Here is a 27,952-nt window from a genome sequence, read left to right as displayed (position 1 = left end):
GGCTAACTCCACAGCTACCAACAGCAGACAAGGAGAGGTTTATTAAGCCCCATTCTTCAGCATCAGAGTAAAGGATCAGGGTTGATATTGTGGCACAGTAGGTTAAGCTGCTGCCTGGGATGGCAGCATCCAATACTGGAGCCCTGGTTGGAGTGCTTGCTACTTTGCCTCTCCTGCTAATGTGCCTGGGAAGCAGCAGACAGTGACCCAAGTACTTGAATCCTTGCCACCCATGTGGCAGACTGCGATGGGGTTTCTGATTCCTGGATTTGGGCTGCCTCAGCTGCAGCTGTTGTGTGGCCCTGAGGAGAAAACCAGTGAGTGGAAGAGCACACCTTCTCCCTGCTGCTCCTCCTTTTGAATAAGAATACACAAAGCAAAATACCAGAGCCCAGGGAGGCAGTTATTTATGTTCAATTTGTAATGATGTCCCAGGAACCCCCACACGTGTAAGCCCTGCAGTGTAGGAAGCCCCCAATGTAAAAGCAGGCAGTGTCCCCAGGAGACGGAGAGCCTGGGGACACAGTAGCTCTCTGCAGCCACCGTTCTGGGGCCAGCACTCCTAATCCTGGGATGGTCAGAAGGCGAGCCTGCCGTGTCCTAGCTCTTGCACTGAAGAGAGGCAAGGGGGCACAGGGTTGGGTTGAAAGTGTGTGCTGGCTGTTCAGGACCCCAGGAGCAAGAGTCAGAGTGTAGGAGCAAAGGTCGGGGCAGGCAGGCCCCAGGGAAGCAGTTGGATGTGGGCTCTGCTTCCCACCAGTGCCAGGAGCCTGCTTGAGCACAGGCCATTCTATTTGCCCTTTTCTGACACAGCAGATTCTGGAGTCTTCTGACCTCTTTGACTCCTGCTCATAAGATGGGAACTATAAGGGCACTTTCTCATGGAGTTGACGGTTAAATTCAGGCAAAACCTTTGCTCAGTGTCCATAATCAAGGGTAGCAATGATGACGTGACGATTTCAGCGTTAGTAGCAGCTCTCGAGGCGGTCGCGGCTGGCTTTGTGGGGTGAGGGACTAAGAGCAACTCATTGATCAGGGGTTGAGGAGTGTTGCCATGAGGTTCTTGGTGAGGGTGGGTCAGGGCTGGGGTCTTTGGATGTAAGCATCGGTGATGAGAGCAGTCACAGGTTACCCTCACATCCAGCAAACTAAGCCTGGTGGTGCCAGGCCTGGTGCCTTCCTTTGCCCAGTATTATACTCAAAGCTTTGGTTCAGGGCACTTTCCTGGGCCACTTTTGACAAGTTCCCCAGTATGCGGGGGTGCTCTCCATGAAGTTACGACACACTGGAGTGATTGGCTGGGTGTGGTGCGCATGCTCACACACGCATGTATGCACATGTGCTTCTCACATTTGTTCTTTCTCTCTCTCTCTCTCTCTCTCTCTCACACACACACACACACACACACACACACACACATCCTCCAGCCCACTGCTCCCCTGCACAGCTTCTGGGAGCCTTACGGGCCCCTGCCCCACCTCGCCTTCTCCTCTTCCTCCGCTACCACAAAAGCCACAGGTAACAGCAGTCTCCGGCGACACAACAGACACTGCAAAACCCAGAGGCAGAGCCTTTGCAAGGCTGTTTTAAGCTTTTAGCAGGATGTGAGTGCAGGTGGCCAACGGCTGGCCTGGCCGACTCAGGCCAGAGAAAATCACCCTCCCCACCTCCTCCACCCCTGGCCCCAGAGCGGGCTCAACATATAGGGAGAGGCTGGGAGGTAGGCCAAGGGATTCTGCTACCCCTCTCCAGGCACAGTAGGTGGCCCAAAAGGAGCTGCAGTCCTTCTTTCCTGTACGCTAGAGCCAGGAGGCTATAGTAAGGTTGGAGGCACATGCTGGTGTCCAGAGGCAGTCTCAAGGATGTGGGAAGTTAGGAGCCAGTGGTGGTGGTGGGGGTGGGGGAACATTGCCAGCCCTGTGGCTCTTTTATTTCAGTGGCAAGAAGACCCTAGAGAAGATAGCACCAGGATGCAGCCTGGGGTTGGGAGCCCAGAGTGAGCTTTATAGCCCTGGGATGAGGAGTGTTGCCTAGGGACCAGAGACCCTGGTGGCAGGCAGCTGGGGGCAATGGTTTTCCAGGTGATGGGCCAGCAGGAGTGTTCTCGGGGTGGGGGTGGGGTACATGTGGAGGAGGCTAAGGGGAGGTGAGTCCCCCCACCCAACATCCCCTAGAAGGTGCAGGGTCAGCCAGGGAGCCAGTGTCTCTAGCTGTTCCAGCTCAGGATGGTGACAGTACAGGCTGCCACCATGTAGGCCACGGAGGAGGTATGTGGGGCTCTGGCAGCCAGGGGCTCAGTGTGGCGCTGTAGCCACTCATATTCGTCCTGCAGCTGGCGCCGCAGCAGCTCTGGGCCCACTTTATTGCGGATGGTCTGGTAGTAACGGTTCACGTACTGGAGCTGCAAAAGGGCAGAAGGGACAAGTGCCGCCCCAGGTTGAGTTGCCTGCAAGCGAGCTCTTGGTTTCAGTTCGTGTCGTGGTGGTGGCGGGGGGACATATTGGTGCCAGTACCCCAGGTCAGCAGGCACCATCAGACCTCAGGCATTCTCTGGGACTTTCCAGAGGTGCTTCCCCAGGACAGGTATTATAGGGGTATGGGAAAATGTGGTTTTCAGGGCCAGGAATGATGGGATGCAATATCATTCCCATTTGCAATGAGAGAAGACTGAGATCACAGAGAGGGGAAAGGATTGCCTGTAGTTTCAGACCTTGGGAGTCACACAGCTCAGAGGTTCAGCCTCAGACTCTCTATTAGCTGAGCTTAGGCACACTGATTTGGTTGAAAAGTTCTAGAAGGTCTGGGGTGAACTAGGGAGGGATGCCTCAGTATGTGCCTATAGGTGCCACCAACATTGGTGGAGCTCCCTGGAGGAGGGGTGAGGATCTTGGGGTGGTGGGAACTGGGACAAGAAAGGGGCGCAGGGTGGGGGAGAAGGAAGTGGGTCACAGACTGAAAGGGAGGCTGGGCAGAGGAGCACTCACCTGCTCAGGGGACAGCAGGTTGACATCGATGAGATTCCGGTCGTAGGGCACCAAAGTCACTACTTCGAAGGTCAGGTAGGTCCCTGGGTACTGGTGGCACATTGAAGGGGAGAGAGCAGGCAAGTGAGGGAGGCAGAAGAGCTGGGTTGAAGAGGGGAGGGAACACTCCATCCAGAAGCCACGGGCACAGGGAACTCATCTGCGTCAAGCCTGGACATGCCAGCTACACCCAAGCCTTCCCTTGGCCACCCCTCTCTACCTTTCTGCACCCCAACTCCCTTGGTGCTGCCCCCTGACTTGTGAAATTCACACTTCAACCTCTATTTCTCAAAGTAAGTGCATTGACAGCATGAACGGAGAATGTCAAGTATGTGGGTTCCAGGGCCTGTCTGGTAGACCCATTGGAGATAGAATCAGTGTGGTAGAACCTGGGAAAATTAGAGTTCTCTACCACCCATCTCTATCTCCATGCATCGATTTATTGGTGGTTCTATACAGGATACAAGTATAAGGAAGAAAAAAAAATGGCCCAGAATTCCAATCTCCCAGGGAGTCTGTACATGCAGGTGCTTAAGAAACACAAGCTATACCAAGATAGGATAGATAGGATGCAAAAATGTGATCTTCTTCCTGTCCACTTTCAAAATTCACACACACAGGATGGCTCTGAGCACACACACACTTTTCCACACTTTCCCTCTGATGTGGTGGTGAACTTGGGAGGATGCTTCATATATGAACACAAGATCTACCTCCCTCTTCCTAAGGGCTGCCCAGGAGTCCAGAGTACACACACAGACTGTGGTTTATAGGATCAGTTGGCGGGGGGGGGGTTCTTAGATTTATTTCCCACTTTGTAACTATTACCATCAGCATCACAGCATTAGCTTCTTGGTGAGTATCTAGGACTCTATCCAGATGAGATTGCTGAACTGAAAGGTATCCACATTCTACATTGGTCTCCTGAGAGATCTTATCAGACTGCCCTCTGGACACGGCCAGCCGTCCTTTCCATCAGTGTAGGAAAGCGCCCATTTTCTCACACGCTCACAACCATTGAGTATCACTCAAGTCTCTTATTCTTGCCCTTCTGAGAGGTAAACCACGCTCCTGCAGTGTTGTTTTGACTCGTGCATGTTGGAGGATGAAGTTTCATGTCTTTCCTGATGTGTGGACCATCTTTGTTGGAAATTAGTGAATCATGTATTTGTTTTCATTTTGTGGGGGGAGGGGCACAACTATGTCTGTCTGATTTGAAAAAGCTCATGGTAAAAAAACACTTGTGCTTTCTTTGTCCTGGCTGATACATGTCACCATTTTTGGCTTTTGTTATGGCATTGCTTTTTAAAATTTAAAATTATTTATTTTTACATTTTTTTTTCTTTTACATAGGTGAGGTGATTGCAGACCCAGGCAAGACTCTAGGTGGGATGAGAAGGGATGTGGTGGAGGGAAGGTGGGTGAGGAAATGACCCTGCCTTCATATGGACACTGGTTCAAGTCCTTGCTGCTCCACTTCGGATCCAAGTCTCTACTTATGACCTGGGAAAGTAGAGCAGCTTGGCCCAAGTCCTTGGGCCCCCTGCATGCAAATGGGAGATCCAAAAGAAGCTTCTGGCACCTGACTTCAGATTGGCTCAGCTCCAGCTATTTTTTTTGTTTGTTTTATTTTCATTTTTCTTTATTAGCTCCAGCTATTGTGGCCATTTGGGGAGTGAACCAGTGGATGGAAGACATTTCTCCCCCTCTCCGTCTCTCTGTAAGTCTGACTTTCAAATGAAAAAGAACTGCGAAAAATAAATCTTTAAAGAAAATCTAGTAGTTCCAGTTTCTGTTATTACTCTTCTTCTCTTCCCTTGCTACCCTGCTATCTTTATGCGCTTATTTTTACAAAAAAAAAAAAAAAAGACTTTACTATCATTTTGTGGTGTTACAAAAATAGCCACTTAGCATCAAAACTGAAGATGTCTTGAATTTATAGATTTGTTTAGGGAGAAATGACATCTTAACAGTATTGAGGCCTCTTTCCAGGGAACAGCATTTACTTCCATCTTTTTTATGTCCCTTTGTAGAGACTTTCTCCATGTAAGGCTTTCTCAGTTTATGTCTAGGTATTTTATCTTGTTAGTTGTTATTATACTGAATCTCCATTTCTAACAAGCTCCCCTGGTGATTATTATGTGCACCGAGAAACAATGATTTAGGGCAAAGAATTCTGGCTTCAGTTGCTGTGGAGTGGGGTCTGGGCATTGGCATTTTAAAAACCTCAAAAGCTCTCTAAAAAATTCCAGTGTGCAAGCAGGTTTGAGGGACACTGGTTTTTGGAATTCCTATGGAGCTAAGGAAGACTCCACATGTTACATGTGCCTGGCCCCATGTGGCCCAAATTTACCTCTGTGCTGGCCACAATTCTGGCCCATGTCAGGGGCACCTTACCTTGGTCTGTGCTTCTACTACGAGAGCCACATCTTCAATACGGATCCCAAACTCTCCATCCTGATAGTAACCAGGTTCTGGGAGACACAGAGATGTTAGTGGCAGTAAGCAGGGGCAGAACCCATACCCAGGCGTCTCTTGCCAATGCATGTGATGAGTGGCAGGGAGGCACAGCACCCTAGCCGACTGCTGCCTGCTATCGGCCCTAATGATCCCATTGTTTGCTGGCTATCCCATCGGCTGGGCAAAGGCAGCATGCCAGGCCTCAGGTTCTGCATGAGCACACCCTTGACTCACCCTTGCACCCCTAGAGCCCAGCTGAAAGCTCTTTTCCCTGGGTGCCACTGGCCTATTACCCTAGCCCTTGATGGATGATTCTGGATGGATGGCTGCAAGCCAACTTCCAAAGGCAAAAAGAGAGCAGGAGCTGAGTATGTTTGGGGGTAATGGGACAAGGCATTTAAGGCCTGGGTGCAGGGATGGGAGTGAGGAAATGAAGTGTGTGGGTGCAGCCTGGGGCTGTGTGTGTGGCTGGTGTGCTTTCCAAATGCATGCACAGCCTAGACTGCAATCCTGGGCTTGCTTTGCTCTGGGATGGAAATGGGAGTGGTTGGGTAAAGGGGCCTGAGAACCAACCATACCAATGGAAGTGAACATGCCCTTGGCCATGGCAATGTTGTTGGACTGGAATCCCACTGGCCCTGGAAGGTAAGATACAGACATGTTGTTAGCTTTCTTGCATTCGCCAGCTTGGAAAAGACCAGGTAAGAAGACCAGGTGACTGGATGGGGGGGGGGGTGTTTCTGAGCGGCACCTGTTCACCACATCATTGTCTACCTGGACCTAGGACACACCCAAATGGATCTGTCTATGCCAGGAGGCTGCTAGACCTCATTCCTCTCTCTGGAGCTTTCCTGGATGCCTGTGGAGCAGCCCTGTCCACCAGCTGGGATCATCTTGTGTGGGTCATGGCTCCTCTGCAGGTCCCGGCATTCCCATACCTGTGAAATGCTTTATCTCTTTCCTATAGGGGGTGGGACACATGGAAGACCCCAGGAGTGGGGGGAAATACTGAGAAGATACCTACACTCATGCACACACAGGAAGTTGCCAATACCATGGCCTGTCCCGTGTCCATAATTGAGCCCAACATCCCACAAGGCTTTGCGTGCAAAAGCTTCCACCACTCGTCCTGGAAGAAAAAGACATTACCTTCAATCAGTTTGGCTGGATTGCAGAGTCGGCCTTGCCCTTTCCTGTTCAACTACTAGGATGGTACCTGAGGAGAGCTGGCCTCTGTGAGGCAGGGAAGTCTGCAATGGCACGGTGACATTGGGCTGGGACAGTGGGGCCAGCCCAGCCTTTCACTATTTCTGTCATGCTGGGCATGGTACCCATTATCTGAATGGATGGCTGTACTATAATTTTCCTATATTCACAACACTTAGCACTTTGCCACATCCTTTATTCTGGAATCCTCTCCTGACTGCTATAGCCCACATGAATCTCTGAGCAAGTTCAAGGCCCAGCTCTCCCATTGACCAACTATGTGCCTTTAGGTGAGTCCCCTTCTCTCTGTAGGCTGGGTCTCTTCACTGATGTGAGCTGATGGGATAATGACATACTCCTCACCTTCCTGGGAAATCACAGATCGAGGCTGTGGGCACCACCCCTGGTGTCTGCAACCCACCTGATGTAGAAGCGGGAAAGACGAGTCTGGACAGATCGATATTTCCCATCAACACTCGGGTGTATGTCTCCTAGTGGGGAGAGAGCGGGGAACAGAGAGCACAGGAGGGGACCTGGGTGTGCCTTGGCAGTGCAGGGATAGGCACTGTCCTGGGGAGCTACCCTGCTTCTGGGAGATGGCTAAAGGAGGCTGAGGAAGGCCTTCCCATGCAGTTCCATGCTGCAGGCTCCATATGGCTCCCTTTGGGGGTACTTATGGATGGTAGCGAATTGAGGCTGAGGTAGTAGGGAGCCTGGAAGACAGAATTCCCCAGCCAGAATCCTGAGCTGGCCCTCCACAAACTGGCACCTTGGGCAAGGAGCTCTGCATGTGCCTCACTTCCCTCAGCAGCCACGAAATGCCATGGAGGTTGCTGGGAAGGGAGCAGAGGAGAAGGTTATGGACACAGGGCACTGTTCTGTTGAGTCTACACCCAAACAAAGGCTGGCACACTCAGCCTGGGATTGGGAACATCCGCTAGTGTTGGTAAGACCTTGAGTTCGGGTTGGGGCCTGACCACTGGGCAAGGTCAACCTTCCTCTGTCAGGGCAGGGAGGAAGGCTGAGGGCGGCCTCTATGGCGCTGCTCCATGGCAACATGGTCAATCCACTGCACCATACCAGTGCAAGCATCTAGTGGCATCTCCTGCAGCACGGCCTCAGCCAGGGAACTCGCCCACTCCACTGGGAGTTCCTGTGGGCCTGCCTGGGGCTCCTCCCTTCCCTTTTGCCCCCACCCCCTGCCCTGAGCCTGTTTCCAGCACAGTGCTTGGCACCCAGTGTACTCAGGGACTGCATGACTGCAGCTTAGGGTTCCAGCCCCAGACAGAGAGACAAGGTCCCAGCCTTTAGTGTCTCCTGCACACACCTTCTCCAGGTACCCTTGCCAGTCCTCCTGAGATCGGGGCCAGGCCCTCTTCGTCCAAATGGCCAAACCTAGAACTGGCACTAGAGAAATGTTTGTGCATTGCTTGAGTCCTGTGGGATGAGACTAAGCTTGGGCTGAGGAGGCAGCCCCAGATGTCTCAGAGGGGAGTGGCAGGAGCCCTGGGCTTTCTTGCACTGACTTGTGTGACCTTGGGCACACTGTGTGAACATTCAAGGCCTGAGAGCTGAAGAGTTCTTAGTGGAGTGACTGCTGGGGGATTTGGGGTGAAAAGAGAGGAGGGGCCAGCTGGGTCCCGAGCTTACCTTCTGGAACGCTGAAGGCGTGCCCCAGTGGACTGTCCTAGTGATGTCTGTGGTCCCGTCCCTATGCACAAAAGAAATGAGCTTGTGGGACTCTGCTGAATTCTGGGGGCTAGGGACCCAAGAAGGGATGTGGGGGTGGACTATGCCTTTCCTGTGTGCTTGCTTTCCATTGGGGTCCGAGTGGCAGAGCTGGGATTGGGGCAAACGAGGCAGAAGGAAGGAGAGAGAACCGCCATGGTCAAAGCGCCACCTTGTGCACTTGTGCACCGAGGCTGTGCCGAGCGCTCCAGGCAGAGCTCTAGTGCTGTGTGACAGCAGCTACTCTTTCCATCACTGCCCGCTATCCCCGCCCTTCCCCCAGCTTGGACTGTTTTGTAGATGCAGGTGTCTCTGCAGCTGTAAAAAGCAAGGCCTCTTCTGTTTACAGACAGAGGAACTGAGCTCCAGGGAGTGGTGGTATATTCATTGCACTCCCCCTTCCAGAAAATTCTTTACCATGCTCAGGGCCTGTTTTCTGCTCCCTGGAAAGGATGCTGCAGCAGGGTCTCATTATCCCCATTTTACAGAGGAGGCAATTGAGGCTACAAGGCCCTCTCCCTCTTTACCGGGAACCTGGACCCACAAGCTGGCTCTGAGCTCCAGTAAAGTGAAGTTGAAAGCTAAAGACTCTGACCCTCACCCCTCACCCCCAATCACCAGCAGCAGCCATCACCTGGGACAGCTGCCCAGGGGTGGGGGAGGGGAGACCTGACCCCAGGGGCTGGGGGGGTCCTTGCTGAGAGCAGATCACCAGGCAGACATGGTGGCCTTCTTCAGGAGAAGAGAAGAGGAAGTGAGGTGACCATTTCCACAGCATCACCCTGCTCTGAGCATGCCCCGTCAGCCACGCCCCCACAAACCCACTTCCTCTTTGTATCTCTGCCTGCTCAAGCATACTCAGCATCCTACCAGCGACTAGCAAAGGCTGCCATGCTGAGTGCCTGCCCTGTCGGCTCCTGAGAGTGCACTAGCGACGAAGGTAGTGCCTCTGTCAGCAGCACACTTGCCCTGTCCATCAGACAGACATGGCTCACTGCCCTGCAGTGACTGCCTGCTTCTCTGTCAACCCAGTGCACTCCTTCCGTGGCCCACCCCAAGCTTCCCACAATCCATTGGCTTCCCAGAGCAGAAGGATTCACATCAGCTCCAACGTAACAAATGCTTAGATACCAGGAAAGAATAGAGTCAGCCTGTTCTACACAGTGGTCATGTCTTAAGTATTCAAGTTAGGTGCCACACAAGAGCAACATGTGCAGCAAAGTTTGTTTTTCTTACCTGCTCCTACCCCCAACTTGACATGCCAGCTGACTTGTGCTGCAGGGGGAGATCGGGCTGAGGAGCATCGTGCAGCTGGTGGTGGGTGGGCTGTACCCAGGGAATGCACAAGTAGCTGAGAGTATAGGCGGGTGTGTTGGTGCAACCTGGCAGGGCTGCTGAGCCTGATTGTAGCGGGCCATACTCCATAAAAATAGGTGACTGTGGGGCCAACATTGTGGTGGATAGGGCTAAGCCACTGCCTGCATTGTTGGCATCCTATATCCACATAGGTTCAAGTCCTGGCTGCTCCACTTTCAATCTTGGGCCCTGCTAATGAGCCTAGGAAAACAGTGGAGGATGGCTCGCGCGCTTGGACCTCTGTACCCACACGGGAGACCTGGAGGATTCTCTTGACTCCTGACTTTGGTCTGGCATATGCTTGGTTGTTGTGGCCATTTGGGGAGTGAACCAGCGGATGGAAGGTCTTTCTCTTTCTCTAACTCTTTCAAATAAATGAATAAATAAATCTTAAAACAACACTATGTGATCATGAGGAGCATATTACTTGAGCCAGGGGAATTCTCTCTCCACAGAAATACCGCAGGCACTGGCATTGTTCTGGTCGCAGTGTGTTTCCCTCTGCACCAGGGACCCTATTTCCCCTGCAACCCCAAAGTATGATGGTGAGAACGACACTCAGAGCTCTTTCCATCCAGGTGACTCCTTTGTCAGAAAAGGAGCCTGCGACCTAGGAAGATAAAGCTTGGGCAGGCTCTAGCCTGGCCCAGGATGCCTGAGCAGAGGTGAGATAGTATGTGTTGGGGGTTGGTGGAGGGGGACTCACCAGTATTGCCCCCCAGAATCCACCAGGTACATCTCATCTGTGGACAGCTTGCGATGCACCTCCGCGGACGGGCTGAGATGGAGAGAGAACAGTGAGCGAGGAGCAGGCTTACCATGCACTTGGGGGGTTAGCACACGGAGCAAGAACCGAGCCCTGAATGTGGGATGCAGAAGACTTGTAGCAATCATGCAGTCCAGCCACCTACTTTTTCAGAAGCTCCAGGCCTTGCAGGAAACCAGCCACAAGCTGGGTGTAGACCGGCCTGTGCCAGCCAGCACTCTTTAACTCCCTGCTGCTTCAGAAAGCAGATAGTTCCAAGAAACCAAGCAGGGCTCCTTAGTGGTGGTGCCACTGAGGAATACCTCCCCTGTCACTCTCTAGCTCCAGCAGGGAGAAGGGGCTGGGGCCAGGCAGCTAAAGGCATTGGAGAAACCAAGGGGACAAAAGAGGAGAGAATTCTGGGACATGCCAGGCCCTCCCTTGGAGGGGCATCCATCCAACTTGTCCCTACTGTGCCCATGCCAGTACTAACGGCCTCACCCCAAACTTCAAACTGGGACCCGGTACCAGAGTCTGCACCCTGCCTGAGTCTGCACACACAACAGGATCTGCCAGGAGTGGTACCAGACCACCTCCCCCACCCCGCCCCCTCCCAGCCCCTTGTACCTGTAGTGCGCCAGGGCAGCGTTCAGGCCGCTGGCGGAGATAGTTTCAAAACTGGATCCTGAAAAGTAGTCTTCTTCTCTGCAAAGGACCAGAGCCAGGAATGGTCAGTGAAGGGGCACAGTGACCAGGCTGATAGCCAGTCAGACCAAATCAATGAAGGTCACAGCTGCCTTCACCTCAGCCAAGCTATGTGGGGTTGGCCTAGTTCTGCCTCCTGACTCCTCGTTCTCAAGCCCTGTCCTGCCTCAGCACTCAAAGATTGAAGAAGGCCCACTCGCATACACCTATCATTACGGGCATGAAGACACCTAGCCCTCAGGAACTGTCTTTCCTACTTGATACTTTCAAGGGGCTGCAGGGGCTGGAGCCAGGATCCTGGAGGGCACGTGAGCCCATGCCTGAATCAGACACTAGGGGGCATTATGGGGTTGTCCCACTTGCAGAGGGATTGGGGAATGTGGTCTGATGGCCAGTGCCCAGCTCCCCTGGGAAAGTGTCACTCCTTGTCCCAGAAAGGCTCCCACATACAAGGAAGATCTTACTCTCTCCCCCAGCCTCCATCCCTGCCAAGCAAGGCTACTAACCCTCCTCCCTGCCCCAACACCCTTACTAAAAGCCTGCCAAAAAAGCAGTAGCCACGGTCCTTCACCCTCGTAACTTCTCCAGGAACTCTGCACCCGAGAACTCGTCCACCGTGCCTTGGGGCACATTCTTCTCCAACCATACTAAGTACCGGATCACAGCCACAGCGTCCCGCACCTGCAGCAGGAGGGGTGGGGGTGGGGAGGGAGCGAAGGGGAGCAAAGAAGCAAGTAACTTCCGGTTGGTGCCTGCTTCACAATCAAGGAGCTCACCGGGCAGCTAGGGATCTGGGGCTTTCAAAACAGAGGGGCTGGGTTCAGAGTCCAGAGTGCTATCATACAAACTAAAAAAACCTAAAATAAATAGACAACAAAAAGTAGAGCCTGGAATCTGACAGGAAAGAGCTGGTGTGGATTGGCTCATGCCTCGCTGGGTGGGACACAAAGATCAGTCACTCCTCACCATGGTGTTGGGGATTTCCCTGCACACCCCCCCAAAAACAAACAAACAAACAAAAAAATGTTCAGCACCTTAATTGTCGACAAATGTCTTGTTAGAGTTACAAGCCAGTCTAGATTACCCTAAAATCTGCCAAGATCAGCAAAATTATACTTCAACACAACAAATGGCTAAATACTAAAATGAAATAGACACGAGACAGCCGAATGGTACCTTATAGCCATTTTAAGGTATATAGCAGTCGGTTCTGTATATAAAACTAAAACTGAAATGTCAATGGGCTAATCATAGGTTGTGGTTAAGAACTTGCTTTCTTTTTTTCTTTTTTTTGTAACACACTGGTTACTCACAACCATGTCAATTCCATAATGTTGCAAATTGCTGTTGATGTTATGTCGGGACTCTTAATTGACTGGGATGATATTCTACCAGCTCTAACTTCAGACCAGAAATGGTCTCCCCAAGAGACTGTTCAACCCATCTGGACAATAAATAGCTGGACTTTATACTTGGTATATGTTTACAAGGAAAGAATCTTGATTGAATTTGAACTGTAATACTGCATCAAGGTGGAGGAAGCCACCAGGGGGGAGGGGCGTGGGGGGGATTCCCAGAGCCTATGAAACTGTAACATAATGCAAAATAATTAATAATAATAATAAAAAAAACCAGAGGGGCTGGGGAGCTATTTGATCTCAAAGGATTCTCCTTGGGGTTTATCATGGATCTCAGCGTGCTCTCAGTTTTCAAAGAGTGCTTATCTTTTATGAACACTCACTGCAGTGTTGACAAAAGAAATGCTATCTGGGAGGCTGAGGGAAGGAGGTGAGGTTATAGAGGAAAGGACATTGGTCATTGTTGATCCTTGTTGAAGCTGGGTGATGGAAACACTGGGACCCACTATGCCATTTTCTCCACTCTTGCAGAGGTTTGAAACTTCTAAGACCAGGCTGGCCAGTGTGGCACAGTAGGGTGCTAGCATCCCAAGTCCGAGTGTGGTTTGCATTCTGGCTGCTCTGCTTCAGATTCAGTTCCCTACTAGTGTGCCTTGGAAAGCAGTGGAGGATGAGCAAAGTGCTCAGGCTCCTGCTGTTCCCGTGGGACACTCAGCTGGCTCCTGGCTCCTGGCTCCTGCCTTCCCCCTGGCCCAGTCTCAGACTTTGTAGCCATTTAGAGAGCGAGCCAACGGATGGAAGATCTCTTTTTTTCTCTCTTTTTCTTCATTGCCAAATCAATAAGTAAGTCTTTAAAAATAAAAAAATAAAACATTCTATAAGAAAAAGTTGTGTTTTTTGGGGGAGGGAGGCGACAGTGCTATGTCTCAATAGGCTAATCCTCTACCCTGAGGTGCTGGCATCCCATATGGGTGCTGGTTCCTATCCTGGCTGTTCCATTTGCATTCCAGCTCTCTGCTTGCAGCCTAGGAAAGCAGTGGAAGATGGCCCAAGTCTTTGGGACTCTGCACCTGCATGGGAGACCCAGAAGCCCCTGGATTCTGGTTTCAGATGGGCCCAACTCTGCCTGTTGTGGCCATTTGGGGAGTGAATCAGTGAATCTTTCTATTTATCGTTCTCTCTGTAAATCTACCTTTCCCATATAAATAAACAAATACATCTTTAAAAAGAGAAAATTTTTTTCCTGTGAAGTGGTTTATCTGACTCTGAACAAGAACATCCAACAAGAACAAGCCTTCCTCTTGCTAGAGAAAGAAATCAGTCTCACATTTGCTTATACCTTACTATGCCAGGCAGTGCCCAAAGCCTGGTGTCCTCACTGAGCCCACACCGGTGCTGTGCTGGAAGGCTCCAGGCATGACTCTCATCCTACAGCTCAGCCAGCTGAGGCCCAGAGATGGGCACTGATTTGCACAAGGTATTCCAGCCTGGAAGTAGATGGCAGCTAGGGTTTTAACTTGGATATACCTGAGCTCAGGGCCTGGGTTAGAGCCCGCCATGCTGGACTGCTAGTGGAGGGTGGTGTGTAGGCAAGCATGTGGCGAGAGATTGGTATCAGCCTTTGGTTTCTCTGTGTGAATCCACAGGCTCCTCGAGGGGGCTTCCCTCCCTTAATCTTAGAACAGGAGCTCCAAAAATGTCACATGCCCTTGCCCATGAACATACGTGGGTGTCCTTGAGGAGGGCCTGTTCCTTGCTGTTCTTCACGGCCTTGGTCACCATCACTGGGGAGTAGGTGTCTTCCACGAGTTTATCCTGTTGGGGATGCGAAGGAAGAGGCGGTTTCCTGTCACCCTTGCAGAGTCCAGTGGTAGTTTCAAAGGACCAGCAGGAAGACCCAATCGAGGTAACACCTGCCACTCTCCCTGCTGCGTTATTATACTCTATATGGGTTTTGTGGCTGTGCAGGTCTTTCCTCATCTGCCATGTCCACTTCCCCCTCCCACCCTCCTGGAAGCCTTTGTTGATGAACTGATGCACTGGCTGGGTCACAGAATGACCTGTTTGGCCTTAGCCCCAGTTTATGTTGAGACTTATCTGATCTACAGCAGGGAGTCAGTGCCTGGCATAGGCCAAGGCCTGGCCAACCCACCTCGGGTATCACTTCGTAGAGCCCATACGTGGTATAGCTAGTCCCAATCCAGATCCGCACATCCCCTTGGGCATAGGCTTGGATGCTGTCACGGACTTGGTCGTAATCCTCAAATTGCACACACATGGCGCCTGTGCAGCTGGAGTTCAGGTACTGCAGGGTCTCAGGGCTAAAGCGGCTCTTGTTTGCAAATAGTCTGGATGGGGGGTGCAGGGAAGACCATGAAGAGGGCTGTTGCCAAGTGCAACACCAAGGACCAGAGGCAAAGGGAGTCCCTTTGTGGGCAGAGTTCAGGGGGAAGCCAGCACAGGGAGCCAAGTGGGCCAGATTAGGGATTCTTCTTCTTTTTTTTTTTTTTAAAGGAAGATTTATGGAAAGAAGAGACAGAAAGAAAGATCTTTCATCTGCTGGTTCATTGCCCAAATGGCCACGATGACCAGAACTTAGGTGGAACTGTGCTGATCTGAAGCCAGGAGCTTCTTCTGGGCCTCCCTCATGATTGCAGGGTCCCAAGGCTTTGAACCTTCCTCTACTGCTTTCCCAGGCCACAAGCAGGAAGCTGGATGGAAAGTGGAGCAGGTGAGACAAGAACCGTCATCTATATGAGATGCTGGTGCTTGAAGGTGGAAGATTAACCGGTAGAGCCATTGCATTGGCCTCAGATTAGGGATTTTACAGGAGCAGAGGTCAAGGGTGGGGAAAGGCCAGCAGGAGGCTGTATGTTGTGGCAAGGGGAGTTGGGGGAGGCGACAGTAAAAGGGTGGAGGCTGGAGGAGAATGCTGGGAGCTGGCTCAGGGAAAGCCATACCTGATGGAGTTGTTTGTGAGCAGCGTGTAGGAATAGAAGAAGGGGTTATAGGGGATGTCGCTGCTGCGAAGGTTGAAGAGCCCTAGGGGAGAGAATTGACAGTGACTCCGGGAGGCACATAAGTGCAGAAGCTTGCCAGCAGCACATCTGTGTCTTCTGCTGGGCCTTTGAGATGCTGATGAGGCTGACCTTGGAGTCTTGTGCTGTCCACAGTTCAGCCATAGGGATCAGGACAGAAGCTCTGAGCTAGCCTGGGCTTCCACCCAGCCACCCAGGGATGGGGGAAAACTCACATTGGGTGCTAAGGCTGGGAGTGTTCAGGTGTCTATGACAGTGGCCAGGTTGTTGGGAGGCTTGTGCCAATTCTTGTCTGCTTCATGAGACAGGAGCACAGGGCCACTGTGGCCAGTGTAAGCTGCCATGTGGCAATCTGTGGGCTGGCCCCAGCTTCCTTGGGGATCCCTGGCTTTGATGTGTACTCCTGGCCCCTTACCCCTCTCAGTCCTCTCACGGCCATGAGCACAGAGCTCCCAAGAGCTAGGTGCTTCGGGACCCAGGAGGCTTGGGGAATTGGGGGTAGGACCCACCCGGGTATTCAGAGCCCCACTCACAGGCTGTCTCATCGAGCGAGGACAGAAGGACAGCAGTGGGAGCTTTGCTGTGCTGCTGCATCTGGTTTCGAATGTCAGCTACTTTATCCTGCCAAGTGCTTCCTGGAAGCAAAGAAAAAAAAAAGCCTGACACATGCATATGTGTACAAGTGGCCTCTAGCCCCTTGAGGCTCATAGTTTCTCACTGGTTTAAAAGCAGAAGAATTTTTTTTTCCCTCAAACAAGGCCTGACTTGTGCAGTCATGGAAGGACATGGGCTTTGGGCTCTGGGCTTGGCTCAAATGCTGTTTGGACCACTACCAGTTAGGTGACCTTGAATAGAGGGCTTAACCCCTGTGACTTGTTCTGTATATCTGTAAAATGGAGACAGGTTGTAATAATAGGATCCAGTTCTATAGAATCACTGTGAGGCTCACCTAATTAATATTTGTGAAGCTTGTAGAGTAATGTCTTCAAGCATGGTAGATTTGATAGAGTTTTCTGACAGATAAGCAAGCATGCAGAACAGAATTAAGGAGAGCAGCCCTATCCGAAGGGTTAGCACCAGGGTTAGGACCCTGTTCAACTCTGCCTTGCAGTGTGACCTCAGTACTTACTAAGCCATGGGTACTGGGCTAAACACTTCTTGCAGATTCTTTTAATTCTTAGTGGCCCCATTTCACTTATCAGGAGACTGAGACATAAAATGACTCATGTAGGCATTTAATTTTCAAATTCTACAACATTCTCCTCATTCCAGAAGGAAGCCTTGCACCCATTAAAGAGTCTATTCCCCATTCTTCCCTCCTCTCCTCTCCCCAGGAAACCACTAATCTCTTTATTGCGTTTAGGGATTGGCCTACTCAGAGTATTTCAGGCAAAATGGAGTTGTACGATATATGGCCTTCCCTGGCTGGCTTCTTTCATTTAGAATTATGCTTTCATAATTGTTTAGCCGGGAAATATTCCCAAGAAGACAAGTGAAATCAAATGCAAATGGTGTGATTCATGCACGTGTCTTCAAGTTGTTCACTTTCCTTGCTGTGCCCTTAGCCTTAACCCCTGCCGCCTTTAAAACCTGCCAGGGCTTTCTCATCTCTGCAAGCCTACTGCAGTTGATTGCATGCCCATCTTTGGCACCAGAAGGCTTTCATGGAACACTAGCAGCCTATGATGGCTCATTAGAAGTGAGAAAACCTAAGCGAGTCCTCTTCTAGGGTCTGGAAGGTTTTGTTTCTTCTAACTCCTTTTCCTTCCTGGCGTAACTGTGATCTTCTTTATCTGAATGAAATGAGATTTATTTATGACTTAAAAGTCTGAGATACCAAATTTCTTTAGAGTCAGTGTCAAGCTGTAGAAAGAAGGATTCTGCAAATTATACCAGAAAAGAGAAAAACTTGGATATAGTTTTCATTTTTTTCATCATCACTGCTATTTTGAAATCTCTCTCCTGTTCTTCTGACTCCTTTCCATGGACACACAAAAATGTGCATGGACTTGCCTGTGGAAAGGAGCCTCTTAGATTCCCTGGTAAGGCTTGGAGTCCAAGTTCATTGGCTCATTCAGAATCCTTGAGGAGGTAGGGGTGGTTGCTGGTCAACGCGGATTCACAACTAGCAGCTTGGCGCTCATCAGGAGATCCATTACTACAGCCAAGATGCAGAGAGCAAGCAGTTCTTTCATGGTGTATGTAGACGGTATCCAGGAGGTCAATGTTGGGGTTAGATTTTTTTTCTGGGTCACTTCACTTTCCTTTGTGGTCCAGTCCAAACCTAAACACTAATGCATGCCACAGACTGACCCTCCAATTTAGCTGTTTCCTTCCTCTCTCCACCTCCAGCTCATGGGACCCCAGCCATCTCACGAATGCAAATCACTCAGCATTTAGAGGGTCGGAAGTCCAGGTTAAGAGGATTCAGGTCTGACCAGACTTTACCACACACACACACACACACACACACACTCATTCTCTCTCTCTCTCTTTCTCTCATTCTCCCTCTCTCTCTCTCTAAAGGGACAGTTTTTTTTTTTAAAAAATCATCTGGTTCTTGTTTCCTTTCTTCCTTCAAATCATAACATTCCTGACTCCAGCATTTCGTGAATACGTTCTGTGGCACTTCAGCCTCTGAGCCTCTGGGTGTCTGTTGGGAGGGGACTCATACATATTCATGGTAAAGCAGGCGAGCCAGGAGCAGGCTGAGACTTGAGAGTCAAGGCTTTGCTATCTCTGATGATAGATTTTTCAGCCAAAGGAGCAGGAGCAGGGACCCGTGTTGTTCTGAGTTGGGAAAGAGAATGGACCTACTGAATTACCTGTGAAATCCTTCTGCAGGGCATAGACGGGTTGACTGGGCAGCAGGGGCCTCTCTGAGCCCCACACCAGATCCACCAGGTTGGCTGTAATGGACACCAGTTCTATGTTGGAGTCTTGCAGGGCCACATCATAACTCTGCCAGGAGTCTGTGGAGACAGAAAGGAGTTCCTTGTCCCTTGTCTGTGTGATTCAAACAAAGCTAACCCAGCTCCCCTTCACTTTCTGTTCCACCATGCACCCTAGCTGCCCGATGCTCCATCTTGGACACACCACTCCTCCTCCCTCTCTACCTTGTTTTCGAACCTAACTTCCCTGAACTCACCCCCACCCTGTCGACCACTGATTGGCTAAACTCCTCTGCTTAATCCCATTGACTGTGTAGTCTCCCTTCTGGGTAATCATTTCAACTGGGCTTCAACGGCCTAGTCGAAAGGGATGGTGATGTTCAGGCCACTGGAAGGCTGGCAAAGAGGCCAGTTGGAAAGTGGGCTCTTCAATGTGTGTTCAGGAGTACGTTGCCTTTGAGTGCATGGGTTGACCAGCTGGCTGGGCAGCAGAGCTCAGAGACATCTGTGCTTTTTTAACTTAAAAGCTCTCCCATCTCCTTTGATCCTTCTGAGCCACCTTCCACAAGAGGGCCACCAAATGCTTTGAATACCACAACTGGCAGTGCTCCAGGGCACAGAGGGAGTGTTCTGGTTTCAAGGATATCCTATTAATCCACTCCATTTAGTGATTCCCTGAGTCTTCTAAGGTGGGCTTCTTTACTCATGACTAAAAAACTATGTTCATTAAGGGCTGATGCTGTGGTATATGGTAGGCATTGGCATCACATATGGGCATCAGCTCCAGGTCTGGCTCCTCTCCTTCTGATCCAACTCCCTGCTAATGCACCTGGGAAAGCAGCAGAGGATGGCTCCAGTTCTTGAGACCCTGTACCCATATGGGAGATAGCGAAGAAGCACCTGACTTAGGACCAGTCCAGCTCTGGCCATAGTGGCCATTTGGGGAATGAACCAGCAAATGGAAGATCCCTCCTTCTGTCCCTCCTTCTCTCTGTAAAAATTTGACTTATTAATAAAAATAAATCTAAAAATATATATTCATTAAAAACCTCTTATTTTAATTATATATTCCATGAATACATTCTTCCTACAAAATGTTCCCCTTCCACAAGTTCAAAATGTTCTGCCTTGATGGTCACACAGGCTGTCCTTCTACCAAGGTTAGGGTTCATGACATCCCAGGGAAGCTTGAGTGACTCTCATGGGCATGGACAAGGCCAGGGACTGATGAAAGAACATACTGATGGAGAAGAGGAAGGGGTCGAAGCCCACACGTCCTCCTGCAGGAATCTCCGCAAGAATCCAGCTGGCAATGGCACCTATTGAGAGACAGGAAGGAGTGCAGAAGTCACTTACAGGGCAAGTCTCAGGCCCTTCAGCCAGGCTTCTGCCTGTGACAGTCCTGCCATGCACCCCCCTCGCCTACATCTTCCCCACCTGTCCTGTGGAGTTCCCAGTTGCAGTCCATCTGCCGTTCCGCCTGAGTCCAGTAGCGACTGTCTGTCCAGAGAGCTGCTTTGTCCATGGTCACCACAGCAGTTCCTAGCCAAGAACAGACAGACTTGGAAGGGCAGGGGAAGGTGAGGAAGGTGGCTCTGCTGGGAGGAAGGGCCACCTGGTGCTGGCTCTGAGAGTGTCACCAGGGGCTTCAGGGAAGGAGGTGTGGCAAGAAATGTGACAGAACCTGGAGGTGGTGGTAGGTGCAACATAAAGAGTGTGCTGCGTTAAGCACTTGTGATTTGGGTGGGTGGGTATGTGGGGATGAGGACTTTTAGCAGGGAAGGTAGTGGGGTCTGGTTTTGGTGGTGCCACAAAGTGTGTGTGGGTGCTCTCAGGGTCAAGATTTGGTGGCTTGGGCCTGGTGTGATGGTTCAATTGGTTAATGCTCCCCTTGTAAGCGAGGGCATCCTGTATGAGCTCCAGTTCTTGTCCTGGCTGCTCTACTTCCCATCCAGCTCCCTGCTTATGGCCTGAGAAAGCAATACAGGACGGCCCAAAGCCTTGGGGTCCCTGCAACCATGTGGAAGATATGGAAGAAGTTTCTGCCTCCTGGCTTTGGATCAGCTCTGTTTTGGCTGTTGCAGCCACTTGGGGAGTGAGCCAGTGGAATGGAAGATCTTTCTGTCTCTCCTCTCTGTAAATCTACTTTTCCAATAAAAATGAATGGATCTTAGAAACAACAACAACAAAGATTTGGTGGCCCATAGGGAAGACAAACCAGTGGCTTCAGTGGAGAGAAGAGGCCCCACTAGGCATTTCAGGGCAGCCTGGAGCCCTCCAAGTTCCTTTGCAGAACTGGAGACCTTACAAAGGGCCTCAACGCTTGTGGCTCCTTGGGCCAGCTAGTGTTATGTTGGCCATAAAGACAGGCAAAGCAAAACGTTGTCTGCTGTTGAACCATCATGTGAAGGGCATTAGTGAGCCCCTGAGAGGCAGAATGCGAAAGTATAGCCCCAGGAGTGCTTGGCACCATATGGTCATGGCCAAGACAGTGGGTGGGCATGGGAAGGTGGGCATAAAGTTGCCTGCCTTCTTTCTGCACAGAAATGTGGCTGCTGGGCCATGAGATGTGTGCCCTGGGAAACCTGATGCTCTGGGGTGACAGAGGGACTTTTGGACACTATAGACACTGGGAGGCGTCCTGGCTGCCAAGGACCTAGCCAGGCCAGGTCCTTTGGGACCCTCTGTCTCAATCTTGCAGCAGAAGCAATGAGGGCGGGTCCTGGTCATTACCTGCAGTCCCTGTGAAGCCTGTGATCCATGCACGCCTGTCGTCTTGGCTGCCAATGTACTCGCTCTAGGAAAGCAATAACACCCCCAGTAACTCTCTTCCATGGAGACAGACCCTAGGGCAAGTCCCCCAAGCACAGCCCAGTTCTTTCTATCTGCTTAGATCCTACTATTCCTACAAGGCTCTTGACACCTCTTCCAGAAAGCCCTCCGTCACTCTCCTAGCCTTCTATTTCTCCTTTGAACAACTGTGTGTGTTTTAGAGTCCCAATCTCACCATCTAGAACTGGACTCAATGTTACCTGGGACTGGCCTGCATAAGAGTTGGCGCCCTGGCCAGAGTGCACATTCTGTGCCATGTAAGATCAGATCTTTTGGTTCTTCTGGGTTCTCCTCTTGAACTATCTCCTCTCCCTCGCTCTCCAGTCTAGCACAGCATAACTCACTTTTGCAGCAGGCCCCATACATTAGCAATGTCAGCCCTCTGTAGCTGCAGGTTCCATACTGCAGATTCAACCAACTACTGATCGCAAAGATATATATATATGTATATATAAAATTAATATTAACTTAATGTTAATATATTAATATTAATACATTAAATTGTATCTGCATTGAACACAGACTTCTTTTCTTGTAATTGTTCCCTAAACAACATAGTGTTCATTGTATTAGGTACCATAAGCAGCCTAGGGATGATTTCAAGTATATGGGAAGATTGTGTAGATTCTAATGCGAACACTAGGCCATTTAATACAAGAGACTTGAACATCCATGAATTTTGGTATCCAAGCTGGGGGCATCTGGATAGGGAATCCTCTAAGAATATGGAAGGATGATTCTACACCTCCTAACTCCTGGAGACAGATCACATCATACTCACCTCGCAGAAGAGAAACCTGAGACTCAGAGAAGTTCAGATAGTTAACTTCCAGTCCTAACTCAGGAAAGTTCATTAACTCTGACACTGCCTTCCCTTTTAGCAGGGATGGCGTTGGGAAAGGTAGGTGGGATAGTGATGGAGCAGTAGTGAGAAGCAGTGGAGTGAGTAAGCAGAGGTATTGCTTTGTGAAAAGTAGTTTTTTCTCAGGCCATCTTATTGGCTGTCCATGTTGCCCCCTGTCCCTCCCCCATCTCCCAATCTCTCCTCTCACTGGGTGTAGTCTAGAACTCTGCCTTGTCTCACTCAACATCCTACCCCTGCAACAGGTCATGGGCAGGCCTGAGCTGAATGGAAGCTTGGAGCATTCCAGTCCTCCAATCCCTAGCCCTCATTCTAGCCCTATTAGGGCAGGGGGGCCCGAAACATTTCCTCTAGATCTGCTATCTTGGAATCCGCCAACCAAAGTCAGCTGTGAGGTTGGTTATGGTTTCATTTTAGGAGGTCAAGGACATTTGGGGATGTCCTCCCTCCTATAAAAATGTTTCCAGTGCCTAAGAGGTACCAGGTGTGTGGTCCGTACTTCCTTCCCATGACCTATCAAATCCATTGTCCATTTTCATCTTCAGAATTGGAACAACCTCTCTTTGGGGCTGACCTATTCAAAGCAATGGAGCGCACAGGGGGAGGAGCTGTCTCTTACCATGTGAGCATCCGTATCTGGAATGATGTAGGCAGAGAGGTTCTGGGCCTTTATCTGCTGGCGCAGGGCTGCTATCCGTGCCGTAGTATTGACTGCAGTAACTGGAAGGAACTAACCATAGGAAGACAATGAGACACACAAAGACACACACATTGCTTAGAGAAAATGAGACTTCTCTTAAGGCACAGCTTGGAGTAGTTGGGCTGCCTTGGATTGATGAAGACCAAGGACAGCAGCTCATGACACCGATTAGTTTCGATAAAGTGATCTTGCCTGGGTGAACCTAGAGATGTTAAGAGCTTGGGGAGGGATCCTTTGGAACAATAATGGGACCTGAGTGTGAGATGGGAGGCAAACACAGAGGTCCAAGCCTTGGCAGGCCATTGCAAGCCTTGGGGTTGAGTTGGCAGATTTAGAAAAAAGAAACCCAGTAAGGACTAATGCAATGGCTCAACTGACTAATCCTTTACTTGCAAGCACGGACATTCCCTATTGGACATTGATTCTAGTCTTGGCTGCTCAGCTTCTGATCCAGCTCCCTGCTAATACACCTGGGAAAGCAGTAGAGGATGGCCCAAGTGCTTGGACCCTTACTGCTCATGTGAGAGACCTGGAAGAAACTCTTGGCTTCTGTGTTCAGATCTGCCCAGCTGTGGCCACTGCAGCCATTTTGGGAGTGAATGAGCAGATGGAAGAATACTCTCCATCTCTCTCTGGCTCTGCTTTTCAAATAAAGAAAAGAGTTTTTAAAAAAAGAGTACAGGGGCCTGGTGTGATAGCATAGTGGTTAAGGTCCTCACCTTGCATGCCTGGGATCCCATATGGGTGCTGGTTCTAATCCTGGCAGCCCTGCTTCCCATCCAGCTCCCTGCTTGTGGCCTGGGAAAGCAGTGGAGGACAGCCCAAAGCCTTGGGACCCAAAGCCTTGGGACCCTACACCTGCACGGGAGACCCGGAAGAGGCTCCTGGCTTCGGATTGGCTCAGCTCTGACCGCTGTGGCTGCTTGGGGAGTGAATCATCGACGGAGGTTCTTGCTCTGTCTCTCCTCCTCTCTGTAAGTCTGACTTTCCAATAAAAATAAATAAATCTTTAAAAAAAAAAAAGAGTACAAGCTTTACAAGGTTTCAAGTCCTGACTTCACTGCTGTGGATTCCAACTTCCTGCTGCAGCACACCCTGGGAGCTCCCACGTGGGAGACCCGGCTCCTGGACTATCCTGTTGATAGTATACCCACGCCTCACACGACCTGGTCTACCCTCAACTGATGATCTCCATCCCTCCTCTGGCTGCGGAAGGAATCTCTCTGGTCTCCAGCTAGGACTCCAGTCTGCTGGGCCTTATCATCTTCACGTGGCTTGTCTGTTTGCCAGGCTCTTTTCAGTCCCCTGGCTTCCTACCTTCTCCTGTTTGTCCTCTGTACCCCCTTCCTCCCCATCCCTTTCTACTTCTCCGCCCTTCTGCCTGCTTCCTTCTCCTAGCCGGGCTTCCCCTGGCCCTGGCTAGAGCAGAAAGCAAAGACTGGACAGTGAGAGAGTGGGAGGGGAGAAGCCACCGATGGGGCTCGCGGCACGGGTGTAGCGGGAGTGATGGTGGTGTGAGACACCTGAGAAGGTGCTGTCAGTCCAGACTTAAGTTAATAAGAAGCAAAACTCAGAGCCCGGAATTCAGGGGAAAGTCCGGTAAAATGGAGAGGTTAGCAACTGAGCCAGTGGGGGAATAGGGCGGGACCTTGTGGGCGGGGCCTTGCGGGTCTCACCGGAGGGCTGCTGGAACAGTTTCTCACGTCGGTCCTTTCAAGGTTCGCTGCATCTGAGTGGCTCCAGGCAGTGGCTGGGAACCGGGAGGAAATTCCAGTGTTATTTGTGAACCAGATAGCTCATGGAGAGTACTGGGGCACCCTCGCGCCGCCTCACTCTTCCTGCAGGCTCACTCCGGCCTTTGTAACACATCGCACTGGCCCACTTCACTTGTGGAGACAAATAATCACATTTCATGGGAAATCAGGCTGAACTGGATGGCACCCTGGGTCACAGAGAAAAAGAACCGCATTTCGTGGACAAGTGATTACCACTTCTGCTTGCGTTTTAGTGCTCATTACATCCGTTTTCTTTTTCCTTCTAATCTAATTGGGTCTAGTGAAGTGGAAAAGTTGTGCGTAAATTAAATTTTGGTAATCAAATTTTCTCTGAAATGCTCTAGAGGACTTTGCTAAATAATCACCCCACCTTTGTTGCAGCCTTCTATAAATCTAATTTTGCCTATATTGGGCTTACTCCCAGACCCCCTCGGAGCACTGCTAACAATCTGAATCTCTGCCTGTTGTTCAGGCCTCATATTAAGTATCTAAGACAGCAATCCAAGTTGCACTCAATAGCCTGATGAAGAAGAGTGGCTTTTAAAGAGCCCCTGTTAGGGCCCGGAGAGCTAGCCTAGCAGCTAAAGTCCTTGCCTTGCACATGCTAGGATTCCATATGGGTGCTGGTTCTAATCCTGGCGGCCAGCCATCCTGGGAAAGCAGCCGGGGACAGCCCAAAGCTTTGGGACCTGTACCCACTTGGGAGACCCGGAGGAGCCTCCTGGCTCCTGTTTTGGATCGGCGTAGCTTCAGCCGTTGCAGCTGCTTGGGGAGTGAATCATCGGACGGAAGATCTTCCTGTCTGTCTCTCCTCTTCTCTATATCTGATTTTGAAATTTAAAAAAAATGCATTCTGGATACTGGACTTTATAATTTATCTATACTATGGGCATGTGCCAGATAAACTATGTTTCTGTCAATGATGGATCACATTCTACAACTTTAGTCCTGTAAGCTCATATTGCCCAGTGACATCGGGGCTGTCTCGGTTTCTGAGAGTGTATTCTATAATGTTTGCACAAGGAAGAAATTGCCTAATGATACAGTTCTTACAATGTAGCCACATCATTAAGTGATAACTGCATCTTACTTGCAAGAAACCTATGAGATCGGTGGGAGTTTCTGTTCACTTTCTACAGAGGAGGAAGTCAAGTTTTTGGTAACCTGCCCAAGTTTTGCCATAGTGAGTTGGTGGTAGAACAGAGATTTGAATGCCGGGCCATCTGAATGCAATACTACAGTGTCCCTTCCATGTTCCTACTCTGCTGACCGTGGAGCAGAGGTGGGGGAGGGTGCACCTGGGAAGGGTGGGCCTGGGAAGCGTGGTGCCGCAGAATGCATGGATACCTCATTGTCAAACTGGATTGCGCTGTGCATTTGGTGTGACCTGAGGAGAGTGACTCCATATTCATTGTTAAATATTTCCTAAGTGTTTACTGTGTGCCAGGTACCAGGCTAAGTCCTCCAGGCCCTGTGCCTCTATAAAAGAGACTTGGATTAGATACAATCTCTTTCTCCCTAAAAGTCTGACAGTCTGATAGTCTGTGCCTCTACTCTCTTTCTTTTGCAGGTGGTGGTGGGGGGTGAAGGTGATGGTGGTGGTGGTGGTGGGCAGAGTGGATTCCTATAGAGCCTAACCTGCACTTGGCCTTTCTGAGTAGCCATGTGTACATGGAAGGAGGGTAGCTGAGACCTACTGCCACAAACACCTTGCCTGCTTGTCTTGGTCTCACAAACTCAAAGGGCAGAGGGGACTTAGGCTGCTGATTTCAGAAAATGCCCTTCCCAACCCCCCATTTCTGCAGGAACAGATCTCTGATGAAACGGTGCCACCTAAGATGCCAGCATCAGAGCCAGGTTCTGCCACTGAGCACCTGCAGCCCCAGGCACAGGGTCTGGCACCAAGGGGGTGCTCAAGATCTGAATGCTGAGTGAATGAGCAGGCACTTGGCAGAAAGGTGGGAAGCTGGGGGTGGGGGAGGGGAGGGGTGGCAGTTACTGAGCTGTGCACTAAACCGAAGACATACAGGACACCATAGGGGTGACACAGAGTCTCTCCTTGACCAAGCTTTAGAAAGGCTCCTCTGTGGGGCTGGCGCCTTGGCATAGTGGGCTCTGACTGTGGCTCTGGCATCTCATGTGTATGCTGGTTTGAATCTTGGTTGCTACACTTATGATCCAGTTCTCAGGTAATGGCCTGGGAACGCAGCAGACAATGTCCTTGGGTCCCTGCACCCACGTGGGAGCCCCAGAAGTAGCTCCCGGCTCCTGCCTTTGATCCACTCAGCTCCTGCTGTTGTGGCCATTTGGGGAGTGAACCAGCTGATGGAAGATCTCTCTCTCTACCTCCAACTCTTTCAAGTAAAAAATGAAATAAAATCTCAACAGAAAGTGAGACAGAGACAGACAGAAAAAGAGGCTCCTTTAAGTCCTCTTCTTGACTTAGACCTTGACATTTGCCCTGTCCTGCCTTTGCTTGGCCTGCATTGCCTGGTCTTAGCAAGATAATTCAGTTTAGGGGAAAGCCCCACTCTCAATGTCCAGTCACTTGCAATAGCTGATCAGATTTCTCATCCCTCACCCTAGATACATGGTCACCACGGCCCGTATCCAGCAAGAATCCACTTACTCTTAAAGTCCCTTCTTAGGAATTTGTCATTCCCTGAGCCCCTCCCTCGGCTCATAAGTACCCCGTACTCCTGCGGTCTTGGCTTTATCAGATGAGCCCCATCTGTCTTCCCTCTTTGCAAATCCTTCTTCCATTTTAATGAGTGCCAGAATAATTTAGTTTTCACCAGGGGTGGGGGAAATGGGAAGATGCCAAGGCAGATGTGATCCAAGTCACAAGGGCCCTGAAGATATGCCCTGAGGTGACTCTTCCTCAAGACCAAGAAAGGAACCCAAAAAGAGACAGCCTGGGCCTAGCCCTCAGTCCACCCTTGCTGAGCACAGAATATAAAGGCCAGAGCTGGTCCTCTCCAAGAGGCCCAGATGCACATACCGCACAGGAGTACCAGCCAGAGGCAGCAGCCCCAGGGAGCCCAGGCCATGGGGGCTCCAGATGCACGGAGGGGCTGGGGAGAGAGGGCAGGGCGGGTCTCTGGCCTCTTCCTTCAGGCCTTTCCTGGGCAGGAGCAGACAGGAGGTAGATGGGTGGATGGAAGGCTGGCGATGGGAAGGAGGCGACCGGCTGTTGAGTGGAGAGTGACCCTCTGTGGTCTGTCTTGCCGACTGGCTCAGGGAACTGGGAAAGGGCTGCGGAGCCTAGGGCTA

The 27,952-nt window shown here is 50.7% G+C and overlaps 1 protein-coding gene across 1 annotated transcript; it reads right to left on the bottom strand.

The window, feature by feature from the left end:
• Positions 1-1,779: 1,779 nt before the first annotated feature.
• On the bottom strand, positions 1,780-27,952 carry XPNPEP2 (X-prolyl aminopeptidase 2). The gene is made up of 21 exons (XM_058658556.1): positions 27,681-27,952; positions 24,581-24,654; positions 22,824-22,934; positions 21,244-21,307; positions 19,948-20,052; positions 19,752-19,829; positions 18,445-18,591; positions 16,153-16,254; positions 15,542-15,623; positions 14,734-14,929; positions 14,307-14,396; positions 11,795-11,904; positions 11,146-11,223; positions 10,480-10,551; positions 8,340-8,400; positions 7,111-7,180; positions 6,508-6,612; positions 6,062-6,121; positions 5,421-5,497; positions 2,985-3,074; positions 1,780-2,401 (listed from the first exon to the last, which is right to left on the bottom strand). The coding sequence occupies exons 1-21, from the start codon at positions 27,727-27,729 to the stop codon at positions 2,207-2,209; spliced, it is 2,016 nt and encodes a 671-aa protein (XP_058514539.1). The 5' UTR covers positions 27,730-27,952; the 3' UTR covers positions 1,780-2,206.

Source organism: Ochotona princeps, chromosome X (assembly GCF_030435755.1).
Source record: "Ochotona princeps isolate mOchPri1 chromosome X, mOchPri1.hap1, whole genome shotgun sequence".
Classification (NCBI taxonomy): domain Eukaryota; kingdom Metazoa; phylum Chordata; class Mammalia; order Lagomorpha; family Ochotonidae; genus Ochotona; species Ochotona princeps.
This window is presented reverse-complemented; position numbering and strand designations above follow the sequence as displayed.